Source organism: Triticum urartu, chromosome 3, assembly GCF_003073215.2.
Source record: "Triticum urartu cultivar G1812 chromosome 3, Tu2.1, whole genome shotgun sequence".
In the NCBI taxonomy this organism is placed as follows: Eukaryota; Viridiplantae; Streptophyta; class Magnoliopsida; order Poales; family Poaceae; genus Triticum; species Triticum urartu.
In genome coordinates, this window is record NC_053024.1 from 671,079,703 (window position 1) to 671,100,509 (window position 20,807).

General features: G+C 45.7%; 2 protein-coding genes across 3 annotated transcripts; both read right to left on the reverse strand.

The window, feature by feature from the left end:
* Positions 1-4,164: 4,164 nt before the first annotated feature.
* Positions 4,165-7,583, reverse strand: LOC125545830 (transcription factor ICE1-like). The gene is made up of 4 exons (XM_048709868.1): positions 6,838-7,583; positions 5,274-5,510; positions 4,978-5,148; positions 4,165-4,793 (listed from the first exon to the last, which is right to left on the reverse strand). Exons 1-4 carry the CDS (start codon positions 7,492-7,494, stop codon positions 4,710-4,712), a joined length of 1,149 nt encoding a protein of 382 aa, XP_048565825.1. The 5' UTR covers positions 7,495-7,583; the 3' UTR covers positions 4,165-4,709.
* A 4,122-nt stretch (positions 7,584-11,705) lies between these two features.
* Positions 11,706-19,568, reverse strand: LOC125545831 (coiled-coil domain-containing protein SCD2). Of its 2 annotated transcripts, none has more exons than XM_048709869.1 (17): positions 19,022-19,568; positions 18,502-18,689; positions 17,338-17,407; positions 16,869-16,910; positions 16,718-16,780; positions 16,447-16,496; positions 16,341-16,368; positions 15,950-16,024; positions 15,752-15,862; positions 15,611-15,671; positions 14,273-14,392; positions 14,060-14,196; positions 13,485-13,554; positions 12,875-12,916; positions 12,704-12,744; positions 12,490-12,616; positions 11,706-12,130 (listed from the first exon to the last, which is right to left on the reverse strand). In XM_048709869.1, exons 1-17 carry the CDS (start codon positions 19,418-19,420, stop codon positions 12,021-12,023), a joined length of 1,734 nt encoding a protein of 577 aa, XP_048565826.1. In that variant the 5' UTR covers positions 19,421-19,568; the 3' UTR covers positions 11,706-12,020. The 2 variants fall into 2 exon arrangements, with proteins under 2 accessions (XP_048565826.1, XP_048565827.1); XM_048709870.1 differs by having other exon boundaries at positions 14,060-14,181; positions 19,022-19,567.
* Between the last annotated feature and the right edge of the window lie 1,239 nt (positions 19,569-20,807).

The following is a 20,807-nucleotide window of genomic DNA, read 5'->3' on the forward strand; positions in this document are numbered from 1 at the left end:
AGGCAGCCTCCGATTCATTCAGTATTTTCTTAACAAACTCATTAACTTCAGCCTCTGTTAGCTGAATACCAATATGTCGTTGAGGATCTTTGGAGTCCCCTGTGTACTCACACATTAAACCAGGGCGACGGCTTAACTGTAAAATACTCCAAGATATCCAGCAATGAGCAAAGTCAACTCCTGTCAAACCATTAGCCATAAAAGCTCTGAGCTTGGCGAGTTGTGGCACATATGTGGCCCGTTCTTTGGCAGTCAGCCGTTGCGGAAATGGATGTGTGTTGGTAAGACGGTGAGCACGATAACCCGGCAGAGGGTTCTCATCATTAAGGGAAGTATCCTTACAGTAGAACCAAGTCTGATTCCAGTCTTTAGGATGACTGTGAAGTTTGGCGTGAAGAAAGCTGGCGTCCTTCCTTTTCTGAATGGAAACGCCACCAAGTTCGGTGTTGGGCCTGTCTACAAACTCAGTACGATGGTTCAAGTAGAAAAAATCCCTGAACAATTCAATGGTCGGCTCCTCTTGCAGATAGGCCTCACAAAACACTTGAAAGTGGCAAATATTGGACATAGAGTTAGGTCCATGTCTTGAGGGTGGATCTGGAAGCTGGCAAGCACATCACGAAAAAACTTGGATCCGGGCGGTTTAAAACCACGGCTCATATGATCAACAAATACCACCACCTCGCCATCCCTGGGGGTAGGAGGGTTTTCTGGACCGGGAACTCGCCAGCGGATCTCGCTTCGTTTTGGTAAAGCACCAATTCTGACACATCCATCTAGTTGCTCTTCAGTAACCCGGGAAGGGACCCAGTTACAAGCATAAAATTGTTTGGCCATTTCAAATGAAAAGCTGGAAAAAGATCAAATGTCGGCTTAAGGTTTATGACAGACAAGCATAAAGCGTAGCAGGTTAAGGAAAAGGTATTCAAGCATGCAAGATTGTTAAACCGGAGGCTGATGCTATTATAAATGGTAAAGCGATTGGCGGTTTGCAAGGGGCTAATGGTATATGGCAGATTATTTTCTGAAGGATAAACCACCCACGCAGACAATGAAAGTACAGATCTGAAGAAAAAAAAGATGACTAAGTGAGGAAAAACAAGTTTCACAGTTTCACATTGGAATTTTGGATCTACACATGTGAGCAAAAGGAAAAAATTTAGACCTAAAAAGTTGAGGCTTGAGCAATTCGCGAAGTTCTAGATCGGTTTTTATACACAAAGGCATGGTTTGATAGGCAAAATAAGGACTGTTGTGGCTACCGCACGGAGGTACATCAAGTTTGAAGTCCGTCATATAGGATCTAATGAAGAACAAGGGTAGAACACCATGAAGCTTCTATAAACTCGCGAGAACCCTAGCGGATCTATAGAGGAAAATAAGAGGAACTCATCGAAGCTGTTGAAACAGCGGAGGCGCGCCACGTTTCTCTGGAACGTTCAGGTTGATGCAGCGGTCGGAGATGAAGACAAGGGCGGAGCTTGACGACGGCGGCTGCGCGTAAGGGTCGGGTCGGCGCAAGGAAGAAGAAGCGAGGAGGCAAGAGGGGGAAAATGAAAAGGACCCCCGGGTCTTATTTATAAGGTGAAGGGATAAGTGACAGGCGCGAAAATCGAGGAGTCCAAAAGTTGGATATGTGACAGAGCGGTCGCCTCGATTGTCGAAAGCTCATTAAAGAAGGTGAGGTATATTCAATTTTTAATAACAAGTGACGTCATGGCGGTTTATTACAAACCCGGAAGATGACGTCACGGCGGTTTACAAGATGTATGCGAAGGTGTTGAAGGAGGAATTTTTCTAAGTGTGGAAGATTGACACAAACAAGTTCAAATCAATCTGGGGCCTAATGTTGGGGATATTACTACTAAGTATAAACCGGCCATGAGGGGACGGGTTATGCCCACAATGAGTTAGTCATGTTTGAAGCCCATGAAGACAAGAAGTATGGCGCTTTACAGAGGAGATCTAACATGAAGGCCCAAGGCCCAAAGGCGGGTTAGGGCCCGTAGACATAAACCGCCGTATGATATGTAACTTATGTTGTAAGGCAAGGAAAGGTAGAAACCGAGCCGGGCACGTTTATGAGCCGGCCTCGGGATTCTGTAAACCGCCAGGCGTCAACCTGTGTATATAAAGGGATGACCCGGCGGCAGTTTAGGGACAGACAACAATAACTCGAGAGTCAGGCAAAGCGGATTCGCTCCCTAGTCATCGAAACCCTAACAATACCATCACAACTGGAGTAGGCTTTTACCTTCATCGTAAGGGGCCGAACCAGTATAATTCCTTACGTCCCTTGTCCGCTTTAACCCCTTTAAGCTAACCCGTCGTGATGGCTCCACGACTAAGTCCTTTCGCTGTGTGACAAAACCATGACAGATGGAGTGGGCTGAGCAATGTGGGCAAACATATCAGACAAGGATCTAAAGAAAAAGGAGCAGTGGCAGCAGAAGAAGAGAAGAAGCGGTAGCAATAGAAGAAGAAACAACATCAACAGAAGAAGAGGATGAGGATGGACTTCCACCTAGTTCAGCATCGATTAACTTTCCCCTATTGAGTCATATGATTGTTAAATTTGTACTGCTATTTGTTAGTAGCTAGGGTGAACTGCCATTTGTTTTCTAGCTAGGACCAAAACAATGTTTCAATTGTGTGTGGTAAGGTCACCACTAGTGAGAAGGGGTGATCACACCTTATGACGTGTGCAACCAAACACCATGTAGTGTGGCAACCCAGTGCAATGCAGACAACCAAACACCAGGTGAAAATTGATGCCCTGATGCAACCAGCCTTCATGCAGGTAACCAAACAACGTGCAGATGTTGGGTTTTGGACTGTATTGCCCCAGTCAGGCCCAACTGAGACACACATGCAAAGAGGCAAAAAATGAGGCAGGCATTCAAACATGCCCTTTGTGTTTTTATGTGGTCCAGAGAGGCATCTTGACCATTTTTTATGTGCCTCCTTGATATGGCTATCTAGAATGTGATTAAGGAGCAGTTTGGTATTCACTTGCAACGGAAATATTTTCCTAATGCTAAGCAAAGGTTGTTTGACCTTCTTAACCGTAGCAATGTGGTGCAAAGTGTGGCAGTGATATATTGGCATATTTGGGACACCCGAAATGAGATGTGGAATTCAGACTCTATGGTGAACCCTAATGTGACAATCAAGAAGATTCAAGCTTATGTAGATATGGCTCCTTTGCATTGTTTGAAGCCGAATCATTCACCAAGGTGTGTAGTTCTGAGGCAAGTTGAGTAACGGACTCCCCTCTTATTGGCTTGGGTTGCCTGGATGTTGATGGGACCAATCTTCACATCTTCATTTAGTTCGACGGCGAGTGTTTGTGCGGACCATAAGGGCAGGTGTTTGGTGGGCTGCCGCCAACCTTCCATGTCAGCCCAACCCCGGAATTTACAGAAGCTCTAGCTCTTCATTGTTGTAGTCATTCTCATGTGGGATGAAAGTTTTCACAATCTCATCTTGCACTCCGACTGCCTCACGCTGATCAAGAAGGTGAATGCTCCGGATAGGGGTCGCTGGTTCACAAGTCCTGGTGTTGCTGATATCAAATCTTTAGCGAGCAACTTTGCTTCGTTTTCCATTCATTCATGTAGGCCGTTGTGCTAATAAGGTATACTCATTTGTTAGCAATGGCGAGCGAGCTTGTTGCCTACTCAGCCTTCCAACAGTTTACCCCTGGTTGCATCCAGAATGTCGCAAACTCTGAATAATACTATGCTTATGTTAACGAATGAGCCAAACTTTGATATATATTTTTTAAAACTCATGTCCAGTCTCCTCCTGTTTTCCATGTGGCAGGACGAACGGTCAAATCCACTCAACTTACAGTGAAGCCAAGCCACGACTGCGGCATTGCTGCACCTGCAAATCTTGCCGCCGCCTGTGGCACTGGCATATAGGGACGGCAGAATTCAAGAACCGCCCTCTGCTGCCTGCATGGCTGCATGCATTCAAGTACGTACGCACACACACACACGCATAATCCTGCCAAATCCAGCATTCATGCACCGCAGGGAAGCAGCCAATCCGATCCCCAACTAATCCCCCATTCGCCTCAGGGTCGCACATGGGCTATGTATGATGACCAGTTCAGCCGGCCAGCCTGCAAATGCTACAGAAACACTTCGCACTGCATAATAAACCACAAGAGGCCATAGTTCATTCAAAAAGCAGTAGTAATCACAAGCGGCCAGAGAAATCAATTCGGTCCGGCCGCAGCTCGTCTGCAGCGTGCTACGAGCTGCAGCCATGCATGCAATCATTGTCCCCTGACAGGCTGACTCTCTTGGAAACATGCGGGCACGACCATGACGACGCCATGGCCGTGGGGTGTGCGCTCGCCTCATATTTCGCATCATCTCATTTCACCATGGTCCATGGAGGACCGACTGACTGACCGGAGATAGTTCAACGGTAGGAAAAGATAACCATTACATCACACAGGTTCACAGCACCAGAGGGAGAGAAGATCGACCGAGATCCCGGTCTCATGTCTGCGGGGAGGGAGATGGCGAGCCTCATCCCATGAAGTTGTCCAAGAAACTGGTAAAAAACAAGGAGCAGCACAAAGTTTTGTACATCTAGCATCATCCTGGCGAGACGGAGAGGAGATAGAGACCATCCAGCGCCCATGATCATCATCATCACCGTCCTGGCGGTCTTGTCTCCCGGGGTTCACTCGCCTACATCGCGTTCTGGAGACCGGCGCAGTGCAGGAGCACGGCCTTAATTTCCTCCGGCAGGAGCCCAGGGCCGTCCCTGCATTGCTGGACACCCAGAACAACAGAACGGATCAGACCAGACCATAAAGATGGCGAACAGCAAGCAACGGTAAGGTTTCACTTGATCGAAATGGGCGCTGTCACCGACAGGCGACAGAATCAGCATGCGTCGCCACAGCTGCACAGTGGAGCAGAGGAGAGGGGTTTTGGGCGGGAATTACAAACGAACCTCGGCGCGGAAGACGTCCATGGCGAAGCCGTCGAAGCAGCTGATGACGGCCTGCTCGATGTCGAGGCCGAGGCTGTCCAGCGCCCTCATGGTGGACAGCAGGATGCCCGGCCTGCGCGCGCAGAACATGTGGATGTTCACCGCCTGCCCCTCCCTCATCCTCACCTCAACCTGAAAACACAAGCAACCAATCAAACACAGTTGAGTTCCACTGCTCTGTTCATAGTTCATACACAATGACACAACGGAAAAGGAGCATCAAGCTCCATGGCATGGAAGAAAGAAAATGGACTGACCGTGGCCTGCTGGCCGCTGGGGCTAGGGAACGGGGCCGGCGGGCACCGCTCCTCCTTGATGCGGCCGGGGAACGGCTGCAGGGTGGGCGTCGACGGGAGGAAGCTATTAGCTGTCGATGGTCCACCCAGTGCAGCAGAGCTGGGAGCAGACTCGAGCTCGCTGTGAAGATCACTGATCCTCTGCAGGAGCTCCTTCAGGTAGTCAATTGCATCACCAAGGATTGAAGCCCTGTCCATCTGATGACACAGGAGAAGGAAACAGGTGATGAGCTGCTGATCAGCAACTACAAATTAGTATCATGCAACAGTGCAAAGACTGTTAGAATTAACAGCATTTTTAGACATAATAACTACGTTCTGTCGATATGCTAGGAAAATTGTTGGATTGCACAGGAAAACATAAGTGGTCATGAGCTGCCGATCAACTACTACAAATTACTACCTCGGTTATAACTATGCAAACACTGTTGTATTTAGGAACAGAGGATGTAGCATACAACCATGCAAACACTGTTAGAAACTTAGAATTATTAACATCTTGACATAATCATGTTCTGCTGATACACTAGGAAAATGGCTAGACTGTAACATGTCATATGCACCATGAGATTTACTTCAGAGAAGATCCTTGTTTACTGTTCAAAACTATGCTGATGATTGCGAAGAAAAGTAAGCTGATTACATGGAACAACTGCAGGAAAATGCACTTTACACGCCAAAACATGCAGAAATTGGACTTTTCCAAGGAAACAAACAAAAAACAGAAACCTCCAACGCTTGAACAACTGTCAAGTACACAAGGGGGAAAAGGAGCTTTGTGGGTTATCCAGCGGCAGGTGGCTTTAGATAACACCTTGTGCATGGCACTGTGTTCAGTTTGCACCATCATAAGCAAACATCAAAAGAAAAAATCACCAAGAAACACACTTGGCTGGTAGTAGGTTCAGTACTGAAATCTACCAAGGCAGAACAGTAAGACAAACCTTCAACAAGCTGAGAAGGGATTCATGGTGCTAAATTTCCATGAATTTGTAATGACAAAAAATGTTTTGCAACGCGTGAATTTCACGGAGCCTCAAGATTATTTAGATAACGGAAGGGTTTTATTGCTCCCCGTTTCACGTGAACAAGTTCAACAAGAAAATTCCCGCGCTCCGAACGGGGCCAAGAGATTTTGCGGACAATGGAATAGTTTTATCACTCCCATTTCACGTGAATAAGTTCAATTCCTGCAAGACATAAGAAAATTTCCCGCGCTCGAAAAACCGCTATAGATTTTTCTTTTCAGATAATGTACCAATTTTTATTACTTCCTGGACATGGCCCTAGATAAGAACCAACATGACACTAAGAGTACCATAGATCTACTACTAAAAATGGGTATTTTTGTGACATAAATTCATCCCAATTCAAGAATTCATCACCAAAATTCACCATCAAGTGCAGTAACAATCCATCCTAATATACTCACATCATGAACTAATACTTGTAAATTGACAATAATATGTATAGGAACAAGTAGGTGATTAATTTCCAGAGAACTGACGGCGGGAGCGTTCCTCACCTTGCTGATCTTGGGCACCACGGAGCGCAGCATGTAGAGGCGGTCGTTGAGCTTCTTCCTGCGCCGCCGCTCCGCCATCAGGTTCTTGGCCGGCATCCCCTTCTTCTTGCCCTTGCCGTTTCCGCCGCCGCCGCCGCCGCCACCTCCCCCCGGCGCGCCGACCACGGCATTCTCCAGCGAGGCCGAGACCCCCAAGGAGGAGGCGTCCACGCTCTGCTGATCCAGCTCGTCCTCGTCGTCCCACCCCATGCCGTCGCCGAACGCCGACAGCGGGGGCGCCAAGAACCCCCCTTTCTGCCCTCCCGGCGCCGCCGTCAGCGGCGGCGGGGGCTCAAGAAGGAACGGCGGAGCGTCGACGTTGAAGGGGTTGCCGCCGGAGCCGAAGTCGTGGTAGGCCGGGGGCGCGGCGGCGGCGGAGGACGACGACGACGGGAAGGCGGCGTTGTAGTCGAACAGCGCGGCGTGCTCCATGGACATGAGCAGCGACGCCGAGGTCGGCGCGGGCGTGACGCCGCCCCTGGCGCCGCAGGGGAACCCGAACGCCGGGAACCCGGCCGTCGCCATCGCCTCCGACGTGAGGTACCCCCAGTCGCCCCCGCCGCCCCCCACCAGCTCGTCCTCCTTCTCCACCCCCACCGCCGCCGCCGAGTTCTCCATCACGCCCTCCCCTTCCACGGATTCTTGGCAAGTTCGCACGGTCAGTTACTACAACTTATCTCTGCAACTCCAGCCCTCCTTGGGTACTGGGTTCGGGCTGCTACCTTCCCTTCTTATAGGCACGCAGAGGCCAGTGGCAGCGTGTACAGCTAAAATATGTTACATCCAGACGCTTTTGGAAATCATGGCCGTCCGATGCACCGTCGCGCGAATCTCAAAGGCACATCCGACCGTCAAGGCAACGGGTGAAAACAACACCGCCGATACATCGCGCGATGACACGAGTATGCCTCCTTAACACATTTCTATGTTTAAAAGAGATAAAATGTAATTCTATGAAACTCGCAAAATTCCTCCTTGTTAGATGCATTTTGGCGCGAAATTTGAACCGTGGTGACTAGGGCCATTGCCTCGTCCCCAACTCCGCCACTCCACCGGAAACCTGAGGTGTGATTTATTTTTAGTTTTGCAAGTATAGCCCGTTTTCTTGCGGAGAAGTATGGTTCTTCTTGGAAGAGTGATATACGGACCATAGCCAAGGATATGTTTGTCGGTGGCTAGGCACACGTATGTATGTGACATGTAAAAGTAGTGAAAGATTCGGCGGACACGAAAAGCATGAGAATTCTGTGTGCCCTGCGCCGTGGTTTCTTACATGGAGATGGAGTGCGTGTATGAATCACTTGGGAACAGTAAGCTTTTGTCTTCTTCAACATAAAAAAACATGAGTTTTGTTTTTACGCAACGTTTGCGCCGTCTTGTAGCAAATGAAAGTTGTTGCACCTAATCGAAGGATCAAATAGTGAGTTGGCATGAAGGTTTCCTGTGGGTGAGCTAAGATGGAAGGACGGGAGGAGATTAAACATCGCAAGTTTTTACAAGAAAGGTTTTGCTGGCAGGGCGACACGTGTGCGGTGCCACGGATGGAGAATGAGCTGGCCTTTTTGTTTTCTCATTATCTTTGAAGGGTGTTGTGCAAAAAATCAAATGCTCTCTGTTGGTTTTTCTTGTAGTGTTTGCCCACAAGATAACCTTCAAACAAACAAAAAAAAAAGAGAAGCGTACTGCAAACAAAAAAGAGAGGCTTACTTCGAACCACGAAAAGAAGCAAGAAATGCTTTGCCACTCACTTTGCAAAACTAACTTGTCTCGGCTTTGGCTAAATTGTGTAACAAAATTTGTTTCAATTTTGTGTATGGCACGAAAGTCGGTTAACAGAACGTATTTATGTGGTGTTCCAGACGTATAGATAATCATCAACCAACTCGATAGGTATAGTTTTTTTGAGGGAACTCGATAGGTATAGTTGTTGCTGCATAACTACGAAAAATGTAGTTCCTGGCCTCCACCTATTCAACATAATCCAACTCTAGCTTTCCTCTGAGTGCGGCTGCCGCCGGATATGATATATTAGCCATAGTTTGGGTTATTTGCTTGCATTATCTTTATTCACATGATAGTTCAATGGTTGCATGCTTCTCTAAAAAAATGTGGTAAAAAAGGGAGATCATTCTGTTCACGGTTTGAGAATGAGGGAAGGGTACATGATTGAATTCCTCCTCAGCCCCTCGAGTGTGTGAGTGAGTGTGTATGTGCACAATGCCAATTACAAGCTCTCCCATGCATCTTGTGACCCTGCCGGAGCTGAGAAAGAGAACATCATCGGATGCAACACAATGGAATGGAATTATTGGAGAGAAAAACTCAAAAAGGTTTGCCCTCCCCGCCAGGACTCACATGTGTGCAAAGCGAGAGGAAGGGAATTCAATTTTTCTTGTCGTTCGCCGGCCTAATTTGATGTGGACACTATGCGAGCTACTACCATCGGAGAAATTACGCGATGCCAAGTTGGTTGTGTGCATCGTACCTACAGAGACCACGAGTTTATCTTCCATTGTTTAAAATAAATATCAATCTGATGCGACTACTTGATATATGATTGAAGAACTAAATCACAAGCCGACAAGTTCACACACTAAAGCAGCTCATTGTTAATCGGTCCGCTGCGACAACTTGTGATACGGTATAAGTGAATTTACGAGTTCAACTATCGTAAAGCAATTTGTTGTCGTACGATAAGTTGCAAGTTGATTTGATATTTATCATGCATAGGTGGTCATTTTCTAGAGCACACACGAGACGCCAATTCGATTAGCTGTTATGTATGACCAAGTCACAAGTTCATTGGATTCCTATCGTGAGAAATGTTTGGACACGCCCAAATTGTACCTTTTTTGTCATATGATGGCTAATAGTATTATTACCTCTTAGACAGGTATGGCAGGATAGGGTTCATGTAAAAAACTCTATAGGTTAATAAGTCTTCGTTGCAAAAATAAAATTCTTTGAGGTTTGTCTAAACAAAGAAAAAATAGAAGTCAGTAAAGACAGGATAAACAAGGAGACTATTATTTGTGCAGATTACTACCTCCCTTACAAAATATTAGGTGCAGTTTTAATACTAATATTCATATTTTTGGAGTACTTTCTTTAGAACAAATTAATGTTGTTTTAGTAGGAACGTACCTCCCTCAGATAGAAGTACAAATGAATGCGCCACTGAATTAGTTAATGCGATTCAGCCGTTGAAGGGGCATGAATGTGATCGCCGCTGTTTAAACTCCCTGTACATCTCAGATACGTGCCGCTGAAAGGTCGGTTGCAACTTTGTACAGCTACAGCTAGCAAGATTTGATTAGATCGAAACCATTGATTGGTTTGAGAGGGCCACTTGTAGGTGCAACTTGGAGGAGCCAGCTGCATACAAGCAGTAGAACTGTCGTCCGTCGTCTATACCCTGTAGTACGTACCAACATCATTCAGAAGTCAGAACTACATCAACATCTACGCAATGCACATCATCATACATAGATACATGCCATGCCGAGGCCATTGTGCGCAAGTATACATAACACATAAAGAAGCAGATAAATATATGTCGTGGTATATCCAGGAGGCAGGCATGCATGCGGTATCATGATCAGTTATTCTGCGTGCGCTCGACGGACGAGAAATGATGTTTGGTTCTTCATGCATGCATACAAGCAAGCATGCATGCATGTATTTTTCCCTGCACGTACGCACGCATACAGTGTAGATACATAGCTCTACCTAACTGCGGTCTAAGGTATAGTAGAAAGCACTGGCTAGCTAGCAAGCAGTGGCGAACGCCAACCGTATGAGACGGCGACGGTACGACAGCGAGGCCCGATCGATCGGTCGATGGATCGCTGGCTGGCTGGCTGGCTTTAACGTGTAGGCGAGGGAATGAGCGTCCACGGCCACCATGGATGGACGAATGAATGCCCAGGGGCGCGAGGTATGAAAGGGAGTGGGGAATAAATAGGAGGCAGCAAAGGCGAGCGCCGGAGAGCGGCAGCGCGTCCCAGGCTTCCCGTGAAGCCCCTAAACCATTCTTGACCCTCCACCCCCCAAAAAGAAGAAGAGATGGATGCGTCCAGCGATCGATGGATGGATCGACAAGGCGATCAATTCCCAGCGCGTATGGTGTGGACCGGACCGGACCGTCCGTCATCCACGCCAATCGCCGCCGGCCAGCGACGCGCCGCGGGCTCTGCCCTCGTCGCCAGGAAACCGGTGGAGAACCACCCGCCACTCCACCCCGACGAAGCACGCCGTCGAGGAGAATCCGTCGCGGTCGTGGTGTGTGTAGACAGGGTCTTTGGTAATCATGACGGAGAAACAAGCAAACACGATAAGAGCCTCGACCGAGAACGTACTGGGTTTCGCAATGTGGCGTCCGTGCAGGACGAGTTTGAGTTGGGCTCTGTCCATTCCAGGGGTGTATGGAAATCGCAGGTCATGTGACTAGCGAGAGGGACGGACGGTGAGACAGCAGAGCGGAACGTAGCTTTCTTTCTTCCTTTTGACGACGCGCCCGTCCAACCGTCTCCGTAGCATGGACTGCAAATAGTCGCGTTCCCATCTCAACTTCATACCCTGCATCAATCCGCGAGAAAGTCAGCTCACTGTGCATCGAAGAAGGATTCAGATTTCATGATAAGGCCAGTCTTTACCACACAGATCACAGCTGAAGCTCCGCAGGACAAGTGGATAACCAACGCTAGTTTAACAGGTGGCCCATCTCTTTTTTTTTCTCTCTCGGTGAAGCACGTACACAAGATAGCTTGCACTTTTTTCATCCGTTCAGTTCGTGAGGCCAGATAGCTGAGTAAGCATGGGAGACGGAGTAATCACAGAAATTCACAATTACCAGCTGAGGTGAGGTCATCATCGTCTTTGCCAGGACAAAGCCAATTACACATTTCACGGAACTAATGCAACAAAGAGATAAAATCGGCTACACAAACATCTTTGGAATCTGGACAAAGTCCATTGCTCGACGCTGTAGGACTGACGCATCGCTGCGTGCTCGGAGACTCATTCGATTTGATGGTATACCAAGGGCCTGAAGACCTGCTGGGAACCGGAGCTCCCGTTTGTCCAAAACTGGGATGATACACTAGCATAGACAATCGATCATGAATTCATGACGCGTGCCCTCCCTATTCGTCCTCCATCGCCGCTGAGGCTGCTTCGTCGATGTCTGCACGCGTGCCCTCCCACAACTGCTGCTCTATGCCCAACTTCCTGAGCTCCGTCAGACCTCGCTCCACTGCAGTGACAAGGCTCACATTGTTCAGTAAAACAGAGAATGGAAATCATGGCATATATTTATTGACCCAGAAAAGTTGGATGGCATGCATGAAACCAGCTACAAATCAATAGAAAAATACAACAGTCGGAGAACATATAATACAGCAGGGAACGCTGAAAATGCTTCTGTACAGGAAACTTATCTGGTTTATGCATAAATAAAATTACAACATTCTTTTGGTTCCCTTCAAATCACTACTGAAATCATGAAATGGCTTCTAAGAACAATCTAATTAAATATTGAGATAAACTAAGCGTTTAACACAGGTACCTGCCAATGGTTAGTTTTTCAACAGTAATAGGGAACAAGCATCATACCATCTATAGCATCATGAGAATTTGGAGCAACCGCGTTGCGAGCAATCCAAAACTGAAGCCGTTCGTCAGCAATATCTTCCTCGATACCATGAGTTTTGGCTCTTCTCCAGAAGTATATAAGCCATGCCTGCATTTGGTGGTATGGAGTCCATAAATAACAAGTAATATTTGGAAGACAAAAAAAAGTCGACAATTCACATTACTGAAGGCTTACATGCTTGAAGCTAACATCCTCCGCCTCCTCGTTGCTAAGGTCTGCAATATGTCAAGTAGTTTCAGTTTAACGGAATTAAAATCAAGTTAAATGTATACATATAATACAATGTCAAACTGTAAAAGGAAAGTTCAGAAAGATAATCTATAAGAAAAAAGAAGGATGTATTACCAAATGCCTCCAAGAATTTAGGTTCGCCAGGTGATTTATAATCTGAAAAGGAATTTTAACTTGCTTAGTTCGAATGCAAGCAAGGACACGTAATTGCATTTGAATTGACTCACTGGGAAATCATTATTTCCTACGGAAAAAATATAGTGCATGCACCTGCAGATGATTCCCCTACAATCAACACTTCTTTGTTTCATGTAATGAGTAATGACCACTACCAAGTCTGGATATTAGTGAAACAGTTATTGGAAAGACCATTGATTATGTGAGGGATGTGTAATGTTTCAAATGGACACCACATTATAGGACATGGAAATCTCAAACTTCGGCACGAGACACTATTGATTGTTAATAAGGTGTTTTCCCTTTTAATCATACCGTACAAAGTTTTGCTGATGAGCCTTAAAAATAGTTATGTTAAAAAAATTAAGCGTCACAGGTCACCCTGCCACTACAGTGTAGACTTAAAAGCAGATAAAGGAAGAAGCAAATAAATTGGATTACAATTTGTTAATTAAAGTCAAGCCTAATAATAAAGCTGTACCACCACCATGCATAGTAAGGAAGCAGTTCTGCATGATTGAACTAATCGGAAAAAAAAAAAGCAAACCTGATGTGAATTGCCGAACTATGCTAGGTCTCCGGTGCTGACCAAGTGCAACCACAACAGCATCTTCCACCTACATGACAATAACTAAAATGAGGACCACAGTGACGGCTAAGCAAAGCCAGTGAGCAGTTGCAGAAAGGAGAGGAACTGTACGGTTATAAAAGAGCAAAAGTGCACATATGGCCTGTGTCATTTGTACAATAGTTGAAAGAGTCCCCATACAAATGATACTTTTGAGCCCCACGGTTGCATTAGAATTCCCATCGATCCCTTCCTACTTTTGGCAGAAGGAAAATTCTGCCAACAAACTAGATTATGTTTCCGCATTCCATTGTGCTAAATCAGGAGAGGCTAAGATAAACTTCGCAGAATATTAGAAGAGCTATTAACTGCCTAGCGAGCATAATTAGTTTGCCCAATAACGTGCAAGCCAGCTAATGCCCCGCCAGTTTTGCTGCAGAAGCTTGTTCCTACATTTTAAGTTTGCAAGTGTACAGCTGCAGTTTGGCAATTGAGAAATCTAGAAAATACAAAATAGAAAGTTAACATAAGTTGGTACAAGAGAAGACGGGTACCTTCAAAGATGAAAGCTCCCTAAGTCCCATTTCAACTGAGAGCATGCTCTCGATGTTGCCTTCTCCCATTACATCACTCATATCTCGCACAAGCCTATTTCTCCTCTGAGCATCATCCTCACCTGCTTGAATGAATTCTAAGAAAAGTTCATTGGAGTGTGCATGGAATAAACTGGGATCTACAACTTATACAGTATAAAAGTGCAGACTTACCTTGCTTACGAGGCTCCTCCTTAATAGCCTTTTGACCAGCAGAGAGAACAACCTCGAGAGGAAGAGGGGCTAAAGATGACCAATGTTCATGCTTTGACACCGCGATCTCGGGATAAACTCCTTCAAGTTTATAAGGAGGCCATCAGATAACCAAAAACCAGGATAGGAATAGAAATACATGCAAAAAATAGCCTTGCTTGCTCCGTTGCTCGTGTGAACTAGACTTAAGCATTTTTCCAGGCAGAGCCTTTGCCAGGTCATGTTCCTTTCGGTCCCCTAATCTAAGGCATAGATCCAGCCCTACACATAGTTGGGCTGGCCTGGACTGGTTGGCAATTGGCTGGTTAGCTCCACTAGTCTAATGTGACTACCCTACTGACACCACAGATTATTAGTATCCACAGGCAAACTATAATCTATGACCACTTTTGCACTTAAAAAATAGATAGCACAAAATTACAAAGTCCTTATAACTAATTAGCTCTCATTTGATCCTACCACAGTCCACATGACACTTAATCTTTTGTCAGCCATGGAGCAAGGTGCAAAAGAGTCTCTAGGACATCAGGCCAGCCTAACAAGGCTAAAACATCAACCATGCAGTCAAAATACCTGCTGAATATCCATGGAAGCTAGCTATCTAAGGAAGCATCCCATCCATGTAAAATTGCCTCTATATTCCCCTTCGGCGCCCTTCCTGTTGGTGCTTAGCTTATTTTACTTTCCTTTATTTTATTCTGTAACAGGGTGATATCCTATGCATTCCTACTGTTTTCAAGACTTTGTTTTGTAATCTATAGCTCCATTGGCATTGTGGTAAATCATGGCAATCGTATTTGGTTGAGCTGCTTGTAGATACGTGAGGGCGTTTGGATAGCTGTTCTTTTTCTCATCAGTTGCAGAGAGACATATTGTTGTGTTCCAAAATATACGAGATAAGATGTGAGAGCAAAACCATTGGATATAAATTTATCCAACTTTAACTAGATTTGGCTTTTCACGATAGTTATAAAATATGCACATTTTTAGCTTAGCCCCCCCCCCCCAACACACACACACAAAAAGACTCTTGTGCATATGTATCATCAATGTATTGATAATTTAGTGTCAAGGCCTCCCCTACAGTTCTCAGTTTAATAAGCCAAGCCAGTCAACATCATTTCAAGAGAGGGCAGTAGGTAACATTTCTCCAGAGATTATTCGCATCATGAATGCACATAATCTTTGATTTCAGTAAATGCCTAGGGAGCATCATTAGAGAATAGATCATACTGGGCAACTGGACAATGGCATCATGTTGAACAATATTCCACTAAAATGGTTTCTTAGGCAACTTACCATATTGAACCGCTAAGCCCCAATAACGTGCAAGCCAGCACCTTTTCAGGACGACCTCTTCCTAGCATAAAGTTCCAAATAGATCAAAATCCATGTCAAAAACAAACAAAGTGATTACGATCATACATAAATCAGACCAACCATTTCTTCTTGGGTTAAGATCATTCTCTGAGTCATGGATCGGAGGGCCTTTGTTTCAGACTCTGCCTCCTTTAGCTGGTCCATAACAGCTGCAACCTCCTCTTTGGCAGACTGTTTAATGCATGGATGAACACAAATGAGTTAAATATAAGACCATATACAAACCAACAAAAGCTGCCGGATGTTGAGTATCATTACCTCAAGTTCATGCTTTATTGTTGATACTTCTCCATTTCTACCATCATTTGATTCCCTTGCAGCCTTTAGTGCAGCCTATGGACACATATATACAAATAAAATACAGAAGATCACTCAAGTGTTGACCAACTCTTCAACTGTTAAATGCATACAGAAGATCACTCATTCGGCAAAATTTTGGAGTAAGGATCTAGCATGGCGATATGCATTTCGACACAACAACAACTATGAAACGATGGCATGGGAGTTCTGCAGAGGATTTGTCCTCTTGTTTGAATAATAGACGATATTTTAGAGGCAATTTCACCATACACATCAAGATCCTGGCTAAATAAACGAATGAAAAGGTGACTTGGCAGCAACCCATGAGTAGAACACAAGAATAACTAACCTCCCGCTGTTTAAGTGCCGCTTCCTTCCTGCCAGCATTCATGTAAATGTTATGCTATGACCAGTTCTGGACTTGTGAAATTGGCATATTGAGGCATGAAACAAACCTGCTCAAGAGGCGAGCTTCTAAGGATACCCCGTCTCCAAGAGCAGCTACCTTCGTATATTAATAAATTATGATATTAGCGAACATAAGGTGCGTAGAGCTCATTTTTGCAAGGAACACGAGCATTCTCTTGACACAGAAGGATTGATCTATTCCAATATTTCAGAACTCTATAGTTGAGATGGACTCAAAATACGTTTCACAAATGAGCAAACATGTCAAAATATAAAACATATCAGGAGATCTTTTTGACTAGTGGATCCTAATTTCACCTGTTTCTCAAGCTCCTTGGCCCTAGCTTCAGCTTCCTCGCATTTTTCTTCAGCACGCCGTAACTGTTGTTCCAGATTCAGAATAAGCTCAGATAAGCCCGTCATAGAAAATATTAGTGCATCGCACTATAATGATGGTGTTTGTCATTACCTTGTCTAGAACACTTTCATTCTCCTCTTGTAGCATATCAAGCTGTAAGACATCAGTGCATTAGTCTTCATATAGCTTATGCACTTTTCAACTATTCAGTTCTCTAGTAAAAAAAATCTAACAGCTAAACCAGAAACTATGAATAAATTCAAATACTACTTCCTCTGTTCCCCAAAACATGCCATTCCAGCTTTCAAATTTGTTCCTGGAAACATGAGATTGCACAATATCAATGTGACCTTCTGTACCATCTCTTTTCCCTGGGATGCCCCTCATCTTCATTGTCTAAATTGTTATTCCGAAGTCATTTACTACTACAGACTAGTAACCCAGACGAGAATAGGTGTCCTAATGAATGTCTTGAGTGAGAAATAGGGATATTTGCATATGTTCCTTGGTTTCTGTGCAAAAGAATTAGAATGTATCTGGTTAGAAACGGATGGAGTAGTTTCCATAGAAAAAAGAAAACCTCGTCTTGAAGCGTAGATGACTCTCTCCGTGGCGCTGATTCTCTAGAGTTAATTGGCGCTGTATCAAACCTGGAGCAGGAAAGGTCAAAACATGTACATGTTGCTCTTTCAATTAGGATATATAGAAAAGGGGTGCAGGGAAACTCAAGCTAGAAAAAGAATTTAATAATGTGGTAATTCAAAATTTTCGATGCGCAAATGCAACAAGAAATGCAGTGCCCATGGTAACATACAGAAAATGTAGGAGTGAATTTCACATGATGTTGAATTATTTAAATCTCCCTAATAATAAAGCACGGATTGACTTTGTCGGGTTCACCGTCACAATACGCTTCTTCCCATGAATTTACGCTTTCAGTTTTTTCACCTATATTATTTTCTACATCCGAGGTGGTACTGCATTTCAAATGATGTGATGCCTGTAGATGTATTAACTAATCGGTAACCTCCATTTTAGGGCGTCAAAACCAATGATTTGCTATAACTGGTAATACTTCCGGCAACTAAATAGATTATGCAGCACGAGTCAGCAAAGCACAGTAATGTCTTACTGCACACGAGGCATACTACTCACATAGCCATGATGTTGACCTAATCTAAAATCAGATTCACAATTTGGATGAGATATTTTTTTTCATTTCAGTCACATCAGTAACCACTGCAACACCTAGTAGGCTAGCATGCATGCATAACTGGACTCAATGCTTCAATTTATTAGGTAGAAGAAGATCAAAAGCTCTCTGCTGTAACAGATGTTCCAACTTATGATACTGATGTGGCAATGACATCATTTACAAATAACATCCCAGAAGCTTACCTGTTGGTTAACGGACACATAAGGGTTGGATCATATGTTAATGCTACATTTCATTGTTACATCATCATGCTGGGTAATATTAAATAAACATTGGCCATACCAGAACTTCATTAACTACAACATGTAAAAAGACCTAATGACAAGTCAACTCAAATTAAGGCCATAGGAAGAGTTGATTAATTCAGTAAGCTAGTATCATCACTTATTCTAATATAAGTGGCACAAGGAAGTAAAATTCACTCGCTATTGCTCGGACGCACACTGGTATCATGTGTTCATTATGTAAAAGCTCCAGCATACATGCACATTCTGCAGATCAGAGGGTATGTCATGTCACTGCATGTACCTTTTCTGTCGAGGGCGCTCCACTGGAGACTCCACAGCCACAGGCGGAATAGGAGATGGGGTTCGGATCGTAGTGCTGGTTTTGATCGGTGGAACCACTGTGGCGGTCGGTCGTGATGCGACGGCAGCTGTCCTCCCGGCTGATGCTGAGCGGACTGTAGGAGGCGGCTCTACAATGTTCCGACCTAACTAATGAAAACACGAGGAGATCAAATTAGCAGAAGGCCACACACAGAGCAAGCAAAATGAGCAGATCAGAGACACCAATTCAAAAATCGTAATCACTCATCAGTCTGCCGAACACTCCCGATGAAAAGGGACTAGAAATACGCATGGCATTAGACAATGGGAACTAGCTTCATTCGCAAATTCAACTAATGACGCATGCTCTGACACCGATTTGACCACGATTTGACCAGCCATGACTAAATTCACCCATAGCTCGAGCTCAAAACAGCCGAATCCGAAGCAGGGACGCAGGCTCTAGCGAGACCAGTGAGAGATCCGGGGAGCAGAATTACCGCAGGGGAGGGAGATCTCGCGGTGCGGCCGAGCAGGGAGACGCCGTTGCTGCCGTGCCCCGCGCGGGCGCCGCTGCCGAACCTGGCGGGGGGCGGGGGCGGGTGGTCGTTGGCGTAGTCGTCCTCTTCGTCGTCGTCCCCGGCGGCCGCGGCGGCGCTCTGGGAGGCCATGACCTGCGCGAGCCTGGCGGCCGCGGCGCGCGCGGCGACGTTCTGCGTGCGTCGCACGTTGGAGATGCCCCCGACGCCGCCGGCGGCGCCGCCCGGGAGGGAGGCCGCGGAGGAGGTGGAGGAGGAGCGGTGGTGCGAGGGGGAGACGCCGCCCGGGGAGGTGGAGCCCGTGCTGCTCCCGCTGCGCTGCCGCCCGTAGACGGGGCTCCCCGCCCGGAGACGGTCCATGGCGGGCCCGGGCTCGCCGGAGCGGGGAGGGATCTGGGCCGCCGGGAGCGCGCGGTACGGGGGGAGGCCGCGCGGCAGCACGACGCGGAGATGGCGAGGCGGGCAGGGGCAGGGGCGGCAAGTGGTGGAAGGTAGTAGTGGGGCAGAGTACGCTCGCGATTCCGGTAGAGTTTTTCGGTTTTTGCCTTCTCGCATTTTAGCCCCTCGTCTTAGTCATTTTTAGCAGCTGCGCATGTTTCAAAATAAGGTTTTGCAAGGTCATTTATCTTTTTGGGTGATCTTCAACAGTGAGTTTATAATGAGTTTATAATGTGAGACATTATATAATTGCATGTGATTGCTTTTTTGATAAATATAAGAGCTCGTTTTACATATAATATTCCAAGTGAGGCCAAACGCACCTCATAGAGTATTATACTCACGTGAGATGGCGGCACTAGCAGGAAACCTTGCGTTAGGGGATGGGTAATCTTTTGAAGTTACAAGAAGTGATACATTAAAACGAGATAACCAAGGGGTTGTTATAGAAAAGTTGTGGCTAGTTGGCCCCACGAGCTACACGTAGGTTCGCCAATCACCACTGCACACGTGTAGAATCACCCTCGAGGGAACCTCCACATGTCCTTGCGTGACACCTGAGGATGCCAGGTCAGCACACATGAGGCGTTATATATGAGGTGCTATGTCCGTCGTTGATTAGTACCAATCACACCTACAACTAGAAACATGTGACGATCCCACCAGCATAGTAAAGAGACGTCACTTGAAAAGAGGTTCCTCTTTTTACCCGAAGAGGATATGAGGAGGTTGAAGACAAAGTCGAAGCATTCGATAAAAAAACATGCCCTTTAAAATAGGCAAAAGACGCCGAGAAAGCTCCGAACTCCATGTCTCCACAATTACCTGCCTAGCCCGGGACCTGAGACGAGGCCTCCAATGGAGGTTGAAGTGGAGTTGAAGCATGAAAGAATGGCACATGGTCAATAGCTCTAAGGGTACCTTGGTTTGGTGCATAAAATTAGAAAGTGGAACATAGCCCCCAAAAAAGTGAAACAGTACCAAAACATGAGATGAAAAGCACCTCGATCCCGAATGACAAGTTCGTATCATCAGACACCTTGATCTAAAGGAACTAGATCTAGCGAATAATGGAAAGGCCGGCCCGAACGAACACTTGTTGGCAACCATGTTTTTCATCGAAAAAGCAACTATAATTTGCGTGCATTGCGTACATACGGCATATAAATAATGTGCAAACAGAAAGAGCCTAGCCTTCTTTCTATCAACTGTATCCACATGTGATATACACATCTGAAAACAAAAGCACAAACATTCTACAGCCGAATAGTGCAAGGAAACTAATAAACAAATACCATGAAAGGTCAGG

Coding starts and splice junctions, on each gene's coding strand:
- LOC125545830 (XM_048709868.1), bottom strand. CDS start 7,494: ATGGAGAACTCGGCGGCGGCGGTGGGGGTGGAGAAGGAGGACGAGCTG. Junction 5,149..5,273: donor CCAGCGGCCAGCAGGCCACG/GTCAGTCCATTT, acceptor TTGTGTTTTCAG/GTTGAGGTGAGGATGAGGGA. Junction 4,794..4,977: donor TGGACGTCTTCCGCGCCGAG/GTTCGTTTGTAA, acceptor CTGGGTGTCCAG/CAATGCAGGGACGGCCCTGG.
- LOC125545831 (XM_048709869.1), bottom strand. CDS start 19,420: ATGGACCGTCTCCGGGCGGGGAGCCCCGTCTACGGGCGGCAGCGCAGC. Junction 16,369..16,446: donor GAAGCTCGCCTCTTGAGCAG/GTTTGTTTCATG, acceptor GAATGCTGGCAG/GAAGGAAGCGGCACTTAAAC. Junction 12,131..12,489: donor TTCTCATGATGCTATAGATG/GTATGATGCTTG, acceptor TTGTCACTGCAG/TGGAGCGAGGTCTGACGGAG.